We start from the raw sequence: 18,492 nt of genomic DNA on the forward strand, positions 1-18,492 counted from the left end.
TCTTCGTCACCCTCCTCTGGACCCGTTCCAGCTTGTCTATATCCTTCTTAAAACGTGGTGCCCAAAACTGAACACAATAATCCAGGTGAGGTCTTGCCAGAGCAGAGTAAAGCGATACCATCACTTCACGTGATCTGGACACTACTGTTGATACAGCCCAATATCTGCCTTTACAAATGAAGCTGCCTTCTACTGAATAAGACCCTTAGTCCACTGAAGTCAGTCTTGTCCACTCATTGCAATAGCAGCTCTCCAGGGTCTCAGGTGGAGGTCGCCCCATCACCTCCAACATGATCTTTTTAACTGGAGATGCTGGGGGTTGAACCTGGGACCTCCTACATGCCAAGCAGAGGCTCTGCCAGTGTGCCACAGTAGCGGGACAGGCCTCAAAATTCTGTATTGCTATTGAATCTTTTGATTCATGCCTCATCACAACGGCAGCAATTGGCACCTTTGGCCCCTATGAAAGATCCTTACTCAGAAAGGCCACGTTCCCAGAGTTCTCCTGCATGACTTCCCTGTACAGAGCTCTTTGTTCCGGATCCAGCAGGGCCCACTCTGCCTCCGTGAAAGAGACGGACACCTCCTCAAAGGAAAAGGGACTCTGAAAGAAAAAGCAGATTCCCTCCACAGAGATCACGGCAGGCAGAGGTGGCACCCTGGAACAGAGTTGTCTGGGAAGGTACAAAGATAGGTAAGGCTTGGGATGGGTGAAGGGAGTGGGGTTCAGAGGAATTCTCACTCAACACTCCTTGTAGCAACTGCAGGAGCAAAAGCCCCTCCCCCCCCCAGAAAGGAAGAAGGTCCCAGGCTGTCTCCCCTCCCTGCTCATCTCCGCTACCTGGACTGGAGCTGAAGCAGCCATTTCCACACCTCTGCAAAGAGGAACGTTCAACAGCATCTCTTCACTGCCTGTGACTGAGACAAAAGGGGAAGGAAGGGTGTTTGCTTGTTTCTGCCCTGCTTCACACACACACACCCCTTCACAGGAGTTTGAAACCTCACCCTGTGTATAAAAGTAAAGGTAGTCCCCCTGTGCAAGCACCAGTCGTTTTTGACTCTGGGATGATGTTGCTTTCACAACGTTTTCATGGCAGACTTTTTACGGGGTGGTTTGCCATTGCCTTCCCCAGTCATCTACACTTTCCCCCCAGCAAGCTGGGGACTCATTTGACCGACCTTGGAAGGATGGAAGGCTGAGTCAACCTCCAGTCGGCTACCTGAACCCAGCTTCTGGGTCGTGAGCAGAGCTTAGGACTTCAGTACTGCAGCTTTACCACTCTGCGCCACGGGGCTCTTATGCACCCTGTGCATACTCAATACATTATTTAACACTTTTTACTACATTCTGGGAGAAGCAGAAGCAGAAGGAACCTATGAGCTTAAGATATTGTCAAGGATTGCAAGTTCTTCCCCATACAAACGAACTCAAGGATTTGGGAAGAGTCGGTTTAATAGCAAGAAGACATGACAGGCAAGAGGGTCCTTGCTAAAACTAGCGTTTGGCGGGCAAAGCCCCTCTACATATACCTTAGGGTCAGCTGTCATACATTTCAAAGCCAAAGGCACCAAAAGCCAACAGTCCCACCCCCCATAGTCCAACCCCAGCAGTCCCCTTGTTTGCAGGTGCAAGTCAGTCTCTTAGAACCAGACATCGACCTTGAGGTGCATGGCAGAGAATGAAAAATACTTCATGAATGTGTATACTTCATGTGTATTCATGGGTATACTGGTGCAAGCCAGTCTCTTAGAACCAAACATCGACCTTGAGATGCACGGCAGAGAGTGAAAAATACTTCATGAATGTATATACTTCATGTGTATACATGTGTATACTGGTGCAATGTGTATACTTCATGTGTATACATGGGTATACTGGTGCAAGCCAGTAATCAACCTTGAGATGCATGGCAGAGAGTGAAAAATACTTCATGAATGTATATACTTCATGTGTATACATGTGTATACTGGTGCAATGTGTATACTTCATGTGTATACATGGGTATACTGGTGCAAGCCAGTCATCAACCTTGAGATGCATGGCAGAGAGTGAAAAATACTTCATGAATGTATATACTTCATGTGTATACATGTGTATACTGGTGCAATGTGTATACTTCATGTGTATACATGGGTATACTGGTGCAAGCCAGTCATCGACCTTGAGATGCACGGCAGAGAGTGAAAAATACTTCATGAATGAATATACTTCATGTGTATACATGTGTATACTGGTGCAATGTGTATACTTCATGTGTATACATGGGTATACTGGTGCAAGCCAGTCTCTTAGACCAGACATCGACCTTGAGATGCACGGCAGAGAGTGAAAAATATTTCATGAATGTGTATACTTCATGTGTATACTGGTGCAGTGTGTATACTTCATGTGTATACATGTGTATACTGGTGCAAGCCAGTCTCTTAGAACCAGACATCGATCTTGAGGTGCACGGCAGAGTGTGAAAAATACTTCATGAATGCCTTGCTTTGCACACTATCTATCTGCTGCTTGCTGCCTGGTCACATTCATGAAGTATTTTCATGAATGTGACCAGGCAGCAAGCAGCAGATAAGATAGCGTGCAAAGCAAGGCATTAAGGTTATTACAGGTTCCAGATGAGTTCTAATGAACACAGTAACAATATCATGGCAAGCAGCACTCTTGAGAGGTAGCAGAAATGCTGCCAATGTATTGAAGACCACTGTGAGACCTGGGGGGGGGGGGGGGGGGTCTGGCCTAGGAGGAGTGAAGGGGGGGGTGTTGAAATGACACTGCATGACACATCATTACCACATTTAACCCAGATATGACTTGAGTGCGCTTGGAGATTCAAAGGTAACAGGAATGAGTTCTCAGACGGTCTCTCAGCATGCTAACCTCACAACCAGGTTTTCCACAGACACAACATAGACATGACATCACACCTGCTTCGATACCTTCCCAAAAGCACCCCCAAAGTTCTTGGGGGGAGGCACTGCCTGCCAGATGCCTTTAGTTTGGGCACAGACCCCACATTTTCCTATTATTATTGGGTCCTAGAATCTGGTTTTCAGAGCTTTGCTGCCCCGGAAGGTGGATGTTCCTTTTATTCACCAGGTTGAATTGCTCTGTCAAGGTTTGTCGATCTTTCCTCTTGTGAGCCACCTTGAGTTCCTCTTCTGGAAGGAAGGAAGGTAAGCTATGAAGATGCAAATCAAGGGGAAAGATTGCCCTCCATGAATTTGTGTGACCACCTTTTAGAGGCATCGTAATTAGTGGACATTGAGTGCCGCAAAGTAGCTCTGTGCTGTCTGAAGAAGTATCTAAATCTTTTCCTGGCTAAACTAGTCTCTACCCATCAAATCCACAGTGTGCCCCAATCACACCTTGGCACAAGGAGTCCTTACCACAGGAGAGGGCATCTTCGGCACGCTCCATGGCCTGTGCCCTCTGCCCTTGCTCCAAGAAAGCCCCTTCTGCCTCAGGGATTGTAGCTTCTCTCTCCACAGATGATGGTCCCTGTTGGGATATGGCAAGATCTACGTTTCAGGCATTAGAGGGTTAACGCATTTGTTTTGATTCCAGGGCAGACCTGACTGTCAGGCAATGTCAATCTACCTGAATTTAATTACGCCTATTAAAACCTAGTAGCCATGTTGAACCAATGTTACTAACACTATAGAATGCTATGCACATCAAAGTGTAATGTTGCCAGTGTACTGTTTGAACTCGCTTTGCAATTACTAACAATGCAGGAATGCATTCCTTTGAAGATAAGTGCCTCCAGGGACAAAGTGTCATTGAGTCCCAGGAAGAGAGACCACAGGATACCGATAAGAGAAAGTTACCTTGTGAATCTTCACACTTGGACTCCCTGTTGTTTAGAATAGCAGCTTCTGTTTGGGAAACCTTTGATGTAGTATCCTTAAGTATGCTTTGAAACATTGTTTGGTATCTGTCCCAATTTCTTTTCCTTCAATGCATATGGATTATCAAATGAAGCCTAACTTTGTATCATTTCAAGGACTCGTTGATTTGAGATCTAATTGCCTGACACTGACCTGGAAGTACAACTTGGCTCAGGGCCAATCCTTTATGTTATGAACCGTTTACGTGGTTTTAATTTATCAGCGTTTGGTTAACTATTGAACAAAGCAGGAGTCAAGTTGCCCTTTAAGACCAGCCAAGTTTTATTCAGAACATAAGCTTTCGGGTGCTCTCTAAGCCCACGTCATCAGACTGAAAAATACCTGATCCGCTCGTCTGATGACGTGTGCTTAGAGAGCACACGAAAGCTTACGTTCGGAATAAAACTTGGCTGGTCTTAAAAGGTGCCACTTGACTCCTGCTTTGTTCAACTGCTTCAGACCAACACGGCTGCCTGCTTGCTTAACTACTGAGTTAGTTTCTTCCAATCAGAAATGCAGAAAAGAAGCTAATTTCCTATTACCCTAACCTGCCTGCTTAGCTCCCTAACTATCTGTCTGCACTCCATTGCGGCTGCCGCTACCTTGTTTTCTGTAAACCTATCTTGTAAACATGGAATTATTTTCTTTTAGAACCCCTGTTAGTTTTCTAGGACTATCCCAATGTTCTCCTCCCCCCAATAAACTTAGATAAACAGCTTTATTTTAAAATTAACGATCCATCACCTCTGCGTTATTTACCCAACACCCACATCTGAAACAGCAGAGAGGGAGAGGGGTGAGAGTTGGACTGGAAAAGACACCAAGGAATGGATCCGGCCCCACTCCCAGACTTTGCACCCTTCCACCAGCAGACCTGGTGAGTTATCTGGAGGGATCACAAATTCTCTAGTAGAAGAGTCTACTGAAAAAGCCTGTTTAATCTCCCATTTGGATGATTAGCACTTGGACAGATGTCTGGCAGGGAACCTTTGGGATAAAGCTAGATATCATTGCTTGAATAGGACATACCTGGATGGAGTCCCCTCACCTGTTCTGCCTGCCTCTTCTCCTCTGCCTGACTCAGGAGGAAACCTTCGGCCAGGGCCACCGCCTGGGAACTGGTCTCCGGCCCACATTCCCTGACCCAGCTCTGCATTGCCTGGGGCAGAACAGTCAGGAACTGCTCCAGGATCACCAGGTCCAGAATCTGTTTCTTGGTGCGCCATTCCGGCCTCAGCCACTGGCTGCAAAGTCCATGGAGCTGGCTGCAAACGTCTCGGGGCCCAACGGCCTCCCGGTAGCGGAACTGCCGGAAGTGTTGGCGATCTGCATCTGAGATGGCAGTGAGCTGATCACGGATAATTGGCACCAGGCGTTCCCAGAATTCATCATCACTCCCAACTTGGGTGGAACAGGGACCTTTCTTTGATGTTCCAGGTGCTTCTGGGTTCTGCTCTTCCATCTCTTTCCCCTTCTCTCAGGTCACCTCTGACTGGGTAGATGCCTTTAGTCATTGGGCTATGAAGAGAGGCGTCTCTCTGGAGGAAAGCAAAGTCACAGACGGTCACACGGAAAGTCAAAGGGAATGGAAATACAGCACTGCATTCTCCACTGCAGGGGAAAGGAAAAGGAAAGGTCCCCTGTGCAAGCACCAGTCGTTTCTGACTCTGGGGTGACGTTGCTTTCACAACGTTTTCACGGCAGACTTTTTACAAGGTGGTTTGCCATTGGAATGGCCTTAGGTCAGTCATAGCTCTCGTAGGAGTTGTCCTTGAAAGGGCAGCTTCTTGGAGATCTCTCAGCCCCACCTACCTCACAAGGTGAAACACTGGAATGGCTGCAAGTGAAGAAGTGGGGAAATCAAACCCGGTACTCCCAGATGGAAGTCCGTGCACTTAACCACTACACCAAACTGGCTCTTTCTCTTTTTTTCTCTCTCTCTCTTTCAAACAATTTTATTAAGATTTTTCAGGGTTAGGGTTAGAATAAAAGAAAAGAGATAAAAATAGAACAATGGAATGATGGATAAGAATTTGTCATGCAGAAAACATGACAAATAGCATTGTAAAATGAGACTAAAGATGACATTTTTAACCAAATATAGAGTTTAAGTCTGTATAGAAAGAATAACATAACTCAAAAGGAGACCTTTAAAGATATAAAATCAAAATCATTCATATTGGATGTAAATATGTAACAGTAATAGAACTTGGGGAGGAGGTGAACTATAGACAATTTGTAGACGGGATGAGGCAAAAATGAAGAAAAGGATAAAAGAAAAGAGAATAGAAGAAAAGAAAAGAGAAACAAACAAACAACAACAATAAAACAAAACAAGATCAGGAATAATTGTGAAGCAGTAGGAGCCACTCCTGTGTCGAGAAAAAAGAATAAAGGACAGAGGTAGGATAATCACAGATTAAAAGTAAACCAGAGACATTTGTGAAGAAGTATAAGGAGGAATTTCCTGAGAGGTAATATAATCAACAAAAGAAAACCACTTAGCAGAGAAATTAGAGGGGTTAAGAGTGTCGTAGGTTGGACTAGATCTTTTCCATGCTGAAATGCTCCCCTACTTTAGCGAGCCAGATGGTAACAACGCAAACTGCGGACACCTTCCCAAAAGTAGCTTTGGCCGCTACTAACAAGCTTAACAATTCACTCCTGTCGCACTTTGGGGATAGAGATAGAGTCCCAAAAATTTAGGAAGCTGAGAGCAGGATTAAAAGGAACCTGGTGAGATGTAATAAATTCAATCCAGTTTAAGACATCGGTCCAAAATTTCACTATCACTGAACATCCCACATCTGCGGCATTGCCCGGGTTTCTTTACTGCAGAGGTCCTGTGGCTCGTGTCGGGGTCCTCCCAGCGACGTGCACCCAGGTGTAGGGGGTGTGGTTATATCAGCATGCCCCGCCTCTCTGAGGGGAGTCACCTTGGGCTGTGATTGAGGGGCATTAACATAAGAGAAGCCATGTTGGATCAGGCCAACGGCCCATCCAGTCCAACACTCTGTGTCACACAGTGGCAAAAAATTTCATATACACACATACACTGTGGCTAATAGCCACTGATGGACCTGTGCTCCATATTTTTATCTAAACCCCTCTTGAAGGTGGCCATGCTTGTGGCCGCCACCACCTCCTGTGGCAGTGAATTCCACATGTTAATCACCCTTTGGGTGAAGAAGTACTTCCTTTTATCCGTTCTAACCTGTCTGCTCAGCAATTTCATCGAATGCCCACGAGTTCTTGCATTGTGAGAAAGGGAGAGAAAAGTACTTCTTTCTCTACTTTCTCCATCCCATGCATTATCTTGTAAACCTCTATCATGTCACCCCGCAGTGACATGGGGGAAGTGACAGTGGGGAAGTGGATCATTCTCAGCATTGCTCTCTGCACCTTCTCAGCCAGTTCTGAAACGTTTCCCCTCCCTTCTGCTGAGTGGGCCTTGGAGACCGGCTGGCAGCCCACCGTGGGAGCGCATCTGGGTCTCGGGAAGGGGCTGGGGGCGATTCCTATGCAGGCAGGGCCTCCCAAACCCCCCTTCATTGCTCATCTGACAAGGGAAAGGCCTCCTTCTCGTTTCTTGGGGGGAAGCTTTCTGCAGGTTAAGAGGACCAGCAATGAAATGTCAGACGCATGCATCAGCAAAGAGCCAGCCGGACCCAATTTTGTGGCCACGGAGGCGCTTTCTGCTCGACTCCCTTTCCTTCCCAGTGCAAACGTGCCACCTAACGGGGTTGCCAACCTCCAGGGGGGTCTCCAGCTCTCCCCCGGGAGGACCACCCACCTCCGCGGCTTCCCGCTCCTCTTCCGCGGGCTGCAGAGCCTTCTCCGCCCCCTCCCCGCCTTCCCGGTCCTCCCGCGGCCGCTCCAGCCGCCCACTCGCTGGCTTTAACCCTCTCGGCGCTGCAGAGGGAGGAAAGGGGCGCCCCGCCGTCTCCTGCGCCGAGAGGACCTCCGGCTGCTGCTCAGGGCTTTGGGGGCTCTTCTGCACCAGATCTGGGGAGGCTGCAGGGCAGGAAGGGGCAGATGGACAGTGGCTGGATGCTGCTGCTGCAGCCCTCGGCCGGGTCGGGGGAAGGACCTCAGAGAAGCCCTGTTGCCTCCCGCCCCAGCACCCAGAATACAGAGCATCCCTGCCCCACACAGAAGAACATAAGAGAAGCCATGTTGGATCAGGCCAATGGCCCATGCAGTCCAACACTCTGTGTCACATAAGAACATAAGAGAAGCCCTGTTGCCTCCCGCCCCAGCACCCAGAATACAGAGCATCCCTGCCCCACACAGAAGAACATAAGAGAAGCCATGTTGGATCAGCCCAGTGGCCCATGCAGTCCAACACTCTGTGTCACATAAGAACATAAGAGAAGCCCTGTTGCCTCCCGCCCCAGCACCAAGAATACAGAGCATCCCTGCCCCAGACAGAAGATCATAAGAGAAGCCACGTTGGATCAGCCCAGTGGCCCATCCAGTCCAACACTCTGCGTCACACAGTGGCCAAAACCCAGGGGTCCTCAGGAGGTCCCCCAGTGGGGCCTGGACACTAGAAGCCCTCCCACTATTTCCCCCCCACATCAAGCACCCAGAATACAGAGCATCACTGCCCCAGATAGAAGAACATCAGAGCTGAATGAGGACAACTGGCCCATCCGATCCAACACAGTGTCACACAGTGGCCAAAACCCAGGGACCCTCAGGAGGTCCACCAGTGGGGCCAGGACACTGGGGCACCTCCCACTATTTCCCCCCAAGCACCCAGAATACAGAGCATCACTGCCTCGGACAGAGTTCCATTTACACCCTGTGGCTAAGAGCCACTGATGGACCTCTGCTCCATATTTTTATACAATCCCCTCTTGAAGCTGGCTACGCTTGCAGCTGCCACCACCTCTTCTGGCAGTGAATTACATGTGTTAATCACCCTTTGGGTGGAAAACTTTGTTTTGGCTGGCAGATAGGGTTGCCGACTCTGGGTTGGGAAATTCCTCGAGATTTGGGGAGGGCAGGGAGGAACCTCAGTGGGGTCTAATGCCAGGGAGCCCCCCCCCCTCCAAAGCAGCCATTTTTCCCAAGAGAACAGATCCCTGTCGTCAGGAGATAACTTGTAATTCCAAGAGATCTCCAGGCCCCACCTGGAGGTTGGCAACTCTCACAGGGCAGTGTGCCAGCACACTTTGCAGAACAGGTGGCATCTTGCCACCTAGAACAGAGTCCTACTTTGGCTTATCACTGGATGTGCCCACCTTCACGCCAAATGCCAGGACATCGACCACTGCATACGCCTCAGACTTTGACACACACACACAGGAAATATTTAGAGTCTGAGTAGAAAATATTAAACCAGAGGGGCTGAGGCAGCATAAGGCAGCTTCATGAGTTCATGCATAAGAACATAAGAGAAGCCCTGTAGCATCAGGCCAATGGTCCATCCAGTCCAACACTCTGTGTCACACAATGGCCAAAAAACCAGGTGCCATCAGGAGGTCCATCACGGGCCAGGCCACTAGAAGCCATCCCACTGTTGTCCCACCCACCCCCCACCCCCGCAAGCACCAAGAATACAGAGCATCCCTGCCCCAGAGATTAGAACATAAGAGAAGCCCTGTAGGATCAGGCCAATAGTCCATCCAGTCCAACACTCTGTGTCACACAGTGGCCAACAAACCAGGTGCCACCAGGAGGTCCATCAGTGGGGCCAGGACACCAGAAGCCCTCGCACTGTTGCCCCTCTGAAGCACCAAAAATACAGAGCATGACTTGCCCCAGACAGAGAGTTCCATCTATACCTTGTGGCTAATAGCCACTGATGGACCTCCGCTCCATGTTCATCCCATCCCTTCTGGAAGCTGTCTATGCTTGTAGCCGCCACCCCGTCCTGTGGCAGTGAATTCCACGTGTTAATCCCCCTTTGGTTGAAGAAGGATTTCCTTTTATACGTACTAACCCGACTGCTCAGCAAGTTCATTGAGTGCCTACAAGCCCCAAGCGTTTTAACCTTTCTTCATAGGGAAAGTGTTCCAACCCTTGAAACATTCTAGTTGCCTTTTTCTGCACTTTTTCCAATGCTATAATATCTTTTTCGAGGTGCGGTGACCAGAATTGTACACGGTACTCCAAATTTCATTTCATATTCGATTTATATCCCGCCCTCCCCACCGAAGCGGCTCAGGGCGGCTCACAACACAGACATTCTAACATAGGATTAAGTTTTAAAATACATCAATTACATCATTTAAAACAATAAAACAATATAGTAATAAAACAATTAGACAAAGCGGTCTGCCAAAGTACTATACTACAGCCTTCCTAAGAAGTTTTCAAGTATCAGTCAGTTCTATGCCAACTGGAAGCGGACTGTCTTGCAGGCCCTGCGGAACTGCCCAAGGTCCCACAGGGCCCTCACCTCTTCCGGTAGCTGGTTCCACCAGGAAAGGGCTGTAATTGAAAAGGCCCTGTCCTGGTTGACTTCAGATGGGCCTCCTTTGGCCCGGGGATTACAAACAGATTTTGAGAACCTGATCTCAGCACTCTCTGGGGAACATGTGGGGAGAGACAGTCCCTAAGGTAGGCAGGTCCTAGGCCATATAGGGCTTTAAAGGTAATAACCAGCACCTTGTACCGAACTCGGTATATTATTGGCAGCCAGTGCAGTCCCCGGAGCCCCGGCTGGATGTGCTCCCATCTAGAGAGCCCTAATAGCAGCCGGGCAGCGGCATTCTGCACTAGCTGCAACTTCCGGGTTCGGCACAGGGGCAGCCCCATGTAGAGGGCATTACAGTAGTCCAACCTCGAGGTGACCGTTGCATGGATCACCGTTGCCAGATCGTCATGCTCCAGGAAAGGGGCCAACTGCCTTGCCTGCCTAAGATGAAAAAATGCGGACTTAGCAGAGGCTGCTATTTGAGCTTCCATTGTCAAGGAAGGCTCCAATAGTACCCCCAGACTCCTGACCTTGTGCGGCGTTGTCAGTGACGCACTGTCAAAGACTGGTATGGGAATTTCCCTTCCTGGGCCATGACGACCTAAGCAAAGGACCTCTTCTTTGCTGGGTTTAGCTTCAATCCACTCAGCCTGAGCCATCTAGCCATGGCTTGTAACGCCAGGTCCAAATTTTCTGGGACACAGGCAGGCCGGCCGTCCATATGTAGATAGAGCTGGGTGTCATCAGCGTACTGGTGGCAACCCCACCCATACCTTCGGGCAATCTGGGCAAGGGGGTGCATATAGATGTTAAACAACATCAGGGAGAGCACCGCCCCCTGAGGCACCCCACAATCAAGCGTGTGTCTCTGGGACAGTTCACCCCCAATCGCCACCCTTTGTCCCCGACCATCAAGGAAAGAGGAAAGCCATTGTAAGGCCAGCCCCTGAATCCCCGCGTCGGCACCAAATGAGGCTGCACCATCGATTTATACGGGGGCATTATAATACTGTTCTCAAGATCTCTCTCGGTCAGTCGTCTGCAGTTCACACCCCATCAGCTTGTATTTATCGTCAGGATTTTTGGCCCCAATATGCATTACCTTGCACTTAGCCACGTTGAACCTCATTTGCCACGCTGACGCCCACTCGCCCAGCCTCGACAGATCCCTTTGGAGTGCCTCACAATCCTCTCTGGTTTTCACCACCCTGAACAATTTAGTGTCATCCACAAACTTAGCCACTTCACTACTTACTCCCAACTCCAAATCATTAATGAACAAGTTAAAAAGTATCGGACCCAATACTGAGCCCTGCGGCACCCCACTGCTTACCACCGTCCACCGAGAAAATAGCACATTTATACTCACTCTCTGTTTCCTATTAATTCGCCAGTTTTTGATCCACAAGAAGACTTGTCCTTTTACCCCATGACTCTTGCGCTTACTTAGGAGCCTTTGATGAGGACCTTTATCAAAAGCATTCTGGAAGTCAAGGTAAATAACAACTTGAGAGCAGGCCTTCTAAGTAACGGCTCCCCATTGGTGGAATCAATTACCAGCGGAAGTTCAAGCCCTGCGGGACTATAATCAGTTCTACAGGGCATGCAAAACTATCCTTTTTCAAATGGCCTAGAAGATTGAATCCTGAAATGACATCCAGCCATCTGATATACACTGTCTTGTATTATAGCACCTTATCTGTTGTGGTTTTAATTAATTAATCCATTTATTTAATGTATTTTATTGTATTTTATCGTATAATGTATTTACTGTAATTCATGGCACTTTCCATGTCTGTGAGCCGCCCTGAGCCTGCCTCAGGGGGGAGGGCAGGATATAAATAAAATTATTATTATTATTATTATTTGGTCCCCTTTGTCTATATGTTTCTTCACCCTCTCAAAGAACTCTTAACAGCTTAGTGAGACAAGATCTTCCCTTACAAAACCCATGCTGTGTCTTCCTCAATAATTTTTGTCCATCAATGTACCTACTAATTCTCTCTTCGATAATGGTTTCCACCAACTTTGCCGGTATTGAAGTCAGACTGACTGGCCTGTAATTTCCTTCTGGAGCCCTTTTTAAAGATGGGGGTGACATTAGCTTCCTTCCAGTCCTCAGGGGAGGGGCAGTGGTTGAGCAATACAGCATCTGCTTGGCATGCAGGTGGTCATAGAATCATAGCGTTGGAAAGGACCTCCAGGGCCATCTGGTCCAACCCGCTGCACAATGCAGGAAACTCACAAATAACTCCCCCTAAATTCACAGGATCTTCATTGCTGTCAGATGGCCATCTAGCCTCTGTTGAAAAACCTCCAGGGAAGGTGAGCCCACCACCTCCTGAGGAAGCCTGTTCCACTGAAGAACCGCTCTAACAGTCAGGGAGGTCCCCAGGTTCAATTCCTGGAATTCCCAGTTTAAAAGGACCCAGGGGTTCGTGTGTGTCAGGGGTGATGGGAAAGACCTTGGGCTGAGACGCTGCCAGTTGAGGCGGGGCTCAGTTTTGGCAGGGCCGGGAAAACCCATCCCCCGTGGGGACCTGAGGCCGTGCAGTGCGCCCACCAACCACTTCCGGTGACCCCGAGAAGAGAAGATTTTAGGACAGCCTTGTGTTCCCTTGGGTAGGCGTGCTGTGCTGCTGGAGCCCCTCCAGTCCCCGTGGTGGTGGAGGGCTGCCTTGCCCAGCAAGGGGGCATTGGATTGCGCACTGGAAAATCACGTCAAGGGCTGGCCCTAGAGCCTTTTGCACCCTCGCCAAAACTAACGACTTGTGCGCCCCTCCCTCATTCTGTCCTATGAGCCCATAGAATAAAATGGAGGGACTGGGAGCCGCAGTGGAGGCCTGATCCCTCCGTTCTATCCTGTGGCCCCTACGAAAGAATGGAGACCGTTCTTTTGTATGGGCCAATAGGACAGAATGGAGGGATTTAAATTTACCGTCTCTTTCCCTCCCTCTCCCCGCAACAGACGCCCTGTGAGGTAGGTGGGGCTGAGGGAGCTCTTCAAGAACCACTCTTTATTATAAATATCAAAAAAGGTTGTTAAACCATGGTTTCCGGTAATTGAACATTTATCGCAAAATGATATTATACCAAATAACCCTTTGTATGCTAACTTGATATACTTTTAAAGTTTGAAACCATGAAAGTTATATATATTTGACAATTCAAGGAAAGGAAAGATCCCCTGTGCAAACGCCAGTCGTTTCCAACTCTGGGGTGATGTTGCTTTCACAACGTTTTCATTACGGACTTTTTACGGGGTGGTTTGCCATTGCCTTCCCCAGTCCTCGACACTTTCCCCCCAGCAAGATGGGTACTCATTTGACCGACCTCGGAAGGATGGAAGGCTGAGTCAACCTTGGGCTGCCTACCTGAATCCAGCTTCCGCCGGAATAGAACTCATGTTGTGAGCAGAGAGTTCAGATCACAGTACTGCAGTACTGCTGCTTTACCACCCTGCGCCACGGGGCTGCTTGACAATTCCGTTATGTTAATACAGGGTTTGTATTTTGGTTTGTATTTTTATTGCATGATGTGTTAGGTAACATAAAGTGTAATAAAAATGGAAATGGGGAAAGAAAAAGAACTGCTCTTGAGAGAAAATCTCAGAGAACTGCAGCTGATCCAAGGTCACCCAGCAGCTGCATGTGGAGTAGGGAATCAAACCCAGTTCTCCCGATTAGAGTCTGTGCTCCTAACCACTATACCAAACTGGCTCAGAGGGGAAAGTGAGGCTCCCCCCCCCCCCCCCGAAGTCCTGGAGAGCCTGACCTAGTGGCCGGCAGCTCAGAACTGGGCTTTAGTTTTCCAAGGTAGAGGATGCTGAATGGGGAGAGAGGAAGGAAGGATATATTGTTTATACCCCGTCTCATACTTTGAATCCCAGAGTGGCTCACAATCTCTTTCACCGTCCTCCCTCACAACAGAAACCCTGTGAGGTGGGTGGGGCTGAGAGGGCTCTCACAGCAGCTGCACTTTCAAGGACAACTCCTGCAAGAGCTATGGCTGATCCAAGGCCATTCCAGCAGCTGCAAGTGGAGGAGGGGGGAATCAAACCCGATTCTCCCAGATAAGAGTCCGCACACTTTACCACCACACCAAACTCGCTCTCACCACTCCATTGCCCTCTGCAGGGGAAGGGGAAGCCAAAATCCTTGGCATCTGTTTTCTAGAGTCGCTCACTGCCTGAAGGGGAAAAAAGCATTCTCTCCCTTTAACAGACGATGGGCTGTTATTTATCTCTTCAGATGCCCATTTCCACCCACAAAGCCTCTGGGGAAAAGACAGGATCCCCCCACACCACCCTTTCAGGTCTTTAGCAACCCTAATGCAGAGACCTTTCCAAATTAAAGTAGTGAGATGAAATCTCTCACCCTGCTGCATGGTCATAATCTCCAAGGAGGAATTCAAGGGGACCTCTGAGGAGTCAGAGGTGGGGAGTTACCTTGGCCCAGGGCTCTCTCCGGGACATTTCTGGCTCATGGTTTTAGGGGGAGGGGGAAGGAGAAGGAGGAGAGAAACTTCCATATCCTGCCTGGGAAAATCTGGGGGTGGGAGGAGAATCAGGATTAAGGAACATGTTCAGCAGTACTGCAGTACTGTGGTCAGAACTCTCTGCTCATGACCTGAGTTCAATTCCGGTGGAAGGTGGATTCAGGTAGCCGGCCCAAGGTTGACTCAGCCTTCCATCCTTCCGAGCTCGGTAAAATGAGTCCCCAGCATGCTGGGGGGAAAGTGTAAAAGACTGGAGAAGGCCATGGCAATCCACCCCATAAAAAGTCTGCCATGAAAACATTTTGAAAGCAATGTCACCCCAGAGTCGGAAACGACTGGCGCTTGCACAGGGGACCTTTCCTATCCTTCCTTCACCTTCCGCAAGGTTCACATGCCAACTCCACAGATACTATTCCATTTCCACAATGCTGGATGTGTGTGTGTGCGTCTGACCTCTTAGAACTTACTGAGTTGTTGGGTAAGGAGACACAAGGTTTTCTTTCCAACCCAAATAAATCCTATCGCCAGAACTCTTTGGACTTCAAGGTAATAATACCCCAAAAACACGCACAGCAGGCTGGACGGGGGAGATGAGAGGGTTGTGTAATGCCTCTCAAGAGCTACTTGTCAGATTTAAGAAGTTTCTGAACTAAGGCTGCCGGTTGGTCACACGATGTTTATGCCCGTAGCAGAGAGGCTGCAGGGATCTGTTATCCTCAACTCGTCCATTTCCTCACAGGATTTGGAAAAGGAAATGTTTCTGCCAGTTTTGTAGATGTCAGAAAAACTTAGATTGGCAGATCACATGAAGCAGCAAGTTTCACTGGGGGGTGGGGGGGGACCACTAAAAAAGCCCTCCTTTGTGTAACTACTTTCTGAGCCTTCAGCACCTGGGTGTCTGAAGGAGACCCTCCGATCTGATCCATTAGATTGGCCTGCTTCCGACTCAACGCTGTCGCTAGGTACATTTGCATACCGGTTTGCCACTCTTCAAGGATCTCCTGTGAAATCACAACATGCGCCGGTTCAGGGATCCCCGGTAAAAGTGTCAATCTCTCTGTCTTACTCATCTTAAGACGGGCTGAGTTTATCTCCTACTCTTCATTTACTTATTTAACAAAAATGTTGTATCTCCCCCTTTCCCTGCTCAGAATCAAATTAAACTACTCAATTCATTAGTTGACAGGATCACGCTATACCAACTTAAACTATCTATTTTTTTTTAAGTAATCAACTACAGTTAATCAAGTACTGATTACATCATGTGGGAAGCCACTTTTGTGGGAAGGGCGGGATACAAATCATAAATAAAATCTTTAATTACAATTAGTTATAATCAAACTTAACCATTAATTACTTCTGTTTTGCACTGGTCAAACACCCAAAACCGTTCACAATATCTCTCAGTAATGATTACTTCATTTTTCTAATAATTAAACATTCACACCTATACACCATGCCTCTCATACGCTCCTCTCTTCACTCATGCTTTATCATTGCATCCTACACCAATCACTCATCCATGTTAACCCAAGCACTCCAACTTCCACTCTTTTATCAGTCATCCCATGCTCTGTTCTATAGAGTCCAGTATCTCTCCTGAAATTTAAAGTTCAAATAAACACGTCTTGCTGTTATCCACTTTGAATCTTCCAACCTTGTTCTTTCTTCCTTCTTCCCGCCTTGTTCCTTCTACAGTTTATAGTTTAACTATCATAAATCTAGTTCCACCAATTCACTGTATCCCCGTCTATAAGTTTTCCACTTCACAGATATATTTATTACGCAGCCAACCGCACCTAGTCACTTAGCTTTCCACTCACACAAAACCAACCACATTTACTCTTTTCTCTCTCCTGCTCCCAGTTACTGCCGCCTTAATGTATTATCATCTCATGCTTTCATTTAAAGTCCAAAATGTTTTCATTAAGACAGAGGTGGCCAAAGGAACCTCTCCGGATGTTTTTTGCCTACAACTCCCATCAGCCCCAGCCATCAGCCAAAAAACACCAGGCAAAAAAACATCTGGAGAGCTACTGTTGGCCACCCCTGCATTAAGTCTTCTCTCTTCCTGTTGCTCTTCTACTTTCCATCCACTCGCTCTGGAATAAATCTCACCAGCCGGTTTCATTTAGTGTTTTGATTTCTGCTATTCTGTCCCTTCCAGAACACCGTCCATATATCACAAAAGCAACAGTCACATACAATTATTTTTTACAACCCCAAAAATCATGCAGTCAAAATTAATTGAATAGAAAGTTTGTATTTATAAGAACAATCAGCCATACGTCCATCAGCAGCCGCAATCTGCCTGCTAACCAAGTATACCAAACGCTAAACCTTTAATCTTTCAGCTGTTGCCGTCAGTTCCAAACTTCTCCTCTTCTCCGTCGCCGCACTCAGTTCACCCCCCCTTCATCGCCCGACCACAAATTCCAAGCCACTGCTTATTCTATAGAACATAGTAAATGACTTAGCTCTGTCTATTGCCTTTTGTTGGAAGTCTCTTCTCAGTTGTAAAAACCTTGCTGCCCTTTCTCCTCCTCTCCGGCATTCACAGCTTCTTCGTCATTAAGGCATCCGCCATTAAGGCATCTGCTTTGGGGATACCAGGAGGCTCAAAATGGAGCCGACAGCCCCAGCTCGACCCTCCTCTTGCTCCCCCTGCCTTGAGAACCCCCTGACTGGGGTCCTACTGGGTCGACCTGCTTCTGGTGACCCCAAAAGCCCACCCCCCACAAGAGCCATCGGGAATGCGACTGCTTCTCGCTATGCTGAAACCGGAAGCTTTTTGTGTAACTTCTTTCTGAGCTTTCAATACCTAGGTGTCTAAAGACCCTCCTCAGAGCCAGATATAGGAATGTTTCACCCCTCTCTAGATCCTCTGAGGAATATGACAATCAGATCTGTGCTTCAAGCTCTTGCCACACCCTGGGCATTTATAAGGTCTTGAATCTCTTTCAATTGGCAGAACCCATCTCTGCTTTCTCCCCTGTGAGATCTATTTGAGGGCTTCAAACATGGCTGAAGCTCCTTCCACAATCCAAGCATTTTTAACATTTCTTCCAAGTTAGGGTAAGATTTCTGTGTAGATTCATGCTTTGTACAAGAGTTAATATAGTGTCAATGGCCTTTTGATAAGATTCCACATACTACCCTTGTTGGCAAGTTGGTAAAATGTGGTTTGGATCCTGTTACCGTTAGGTGGATCTGTAACTGGCTGACAGATCACACCCAAAGAGTGCTTGTGAATGGTTCCTCATCCTCTTGAAGTGGAGGGACAAAAGGAGCGCCTCAAGGATCTGTCCTGGGACCTGTTTTATTCAAAATCCTAATAAGTTATTTGGATGAAGGAATAGAGGGACCACTTACTAAATTTGCAGATGATACTAAATTGGGAGGGGTTGCAAATACAGTAGAACAGGGGCGGCCAAGTGTAGCTCTCCAGATGTTTTTTGCGTACAACAGCCAGTTTGGTGTAGTGGTTAAGTGTGCGGACTCTTATCTGGGAGAACCGAGTTTGATTCCCCACTCCTCCACTTGCACCTGCTAGCATGGCCTTGGGTCAGCCATAGCTCTGGCAGAGGTTGTCCTTGAAAGGGCAGCTGCTGTGAGAGTCCTCTCCAGCCCCACCCACCTCACAGGGTGTCTGTTGTGGGGGAGGAAGGTAAAGGAGA

At 48.0% G+C, this 18,492-nt stretch overlaps 1 protein-coding gene across 1 annotated transcript; it reads right to left on the minus strand.

The window, feature by feature from the left end:
• Window positions 1-391: 391 nt before the first annotated feature.
• Window positions 392-3,472, minus strand: LOC132569823 (zinc finger protein 620-like). Its single transcript, XM_060236266.1, has 3 exons — window positions 3,391-3,472; window positions 842-912; window positions 392-604 (listed from the first exon to the last, which is right to left on the minus strand). Exons 1-3 carry the CDS (start codon window positions 3,419-3,421, stop codon window positions 461-463), a joined length of 246 nt encoding a protein of 81 aa, XP_060092249.1. The 5' UTR covers window positions 3,422-3,472; the 3' UTR covers window positions 392-460.
• Window positions 3,473-18,492: the final 15,020 nt, after the last annotated feature.

The sequence above is a fragment of the Heteronotia binoei genome, chromosome 4 (genome assembly GCF_032191835.1).
Source record: "Heteronotia binoei isolate CCM8104 ecotype False Entrance Well chromosome 4, APGP_CSIRO_Hbin_v1, whole genome shotgun sequence".
Classification (NCBI taxonomy): domain Eukaryota; kingdom Metazoa; phylum Chordata; class Lepidosauria; order Squamata; family Gekkonidae; genus Heteronotia; species Heteronotia binoei.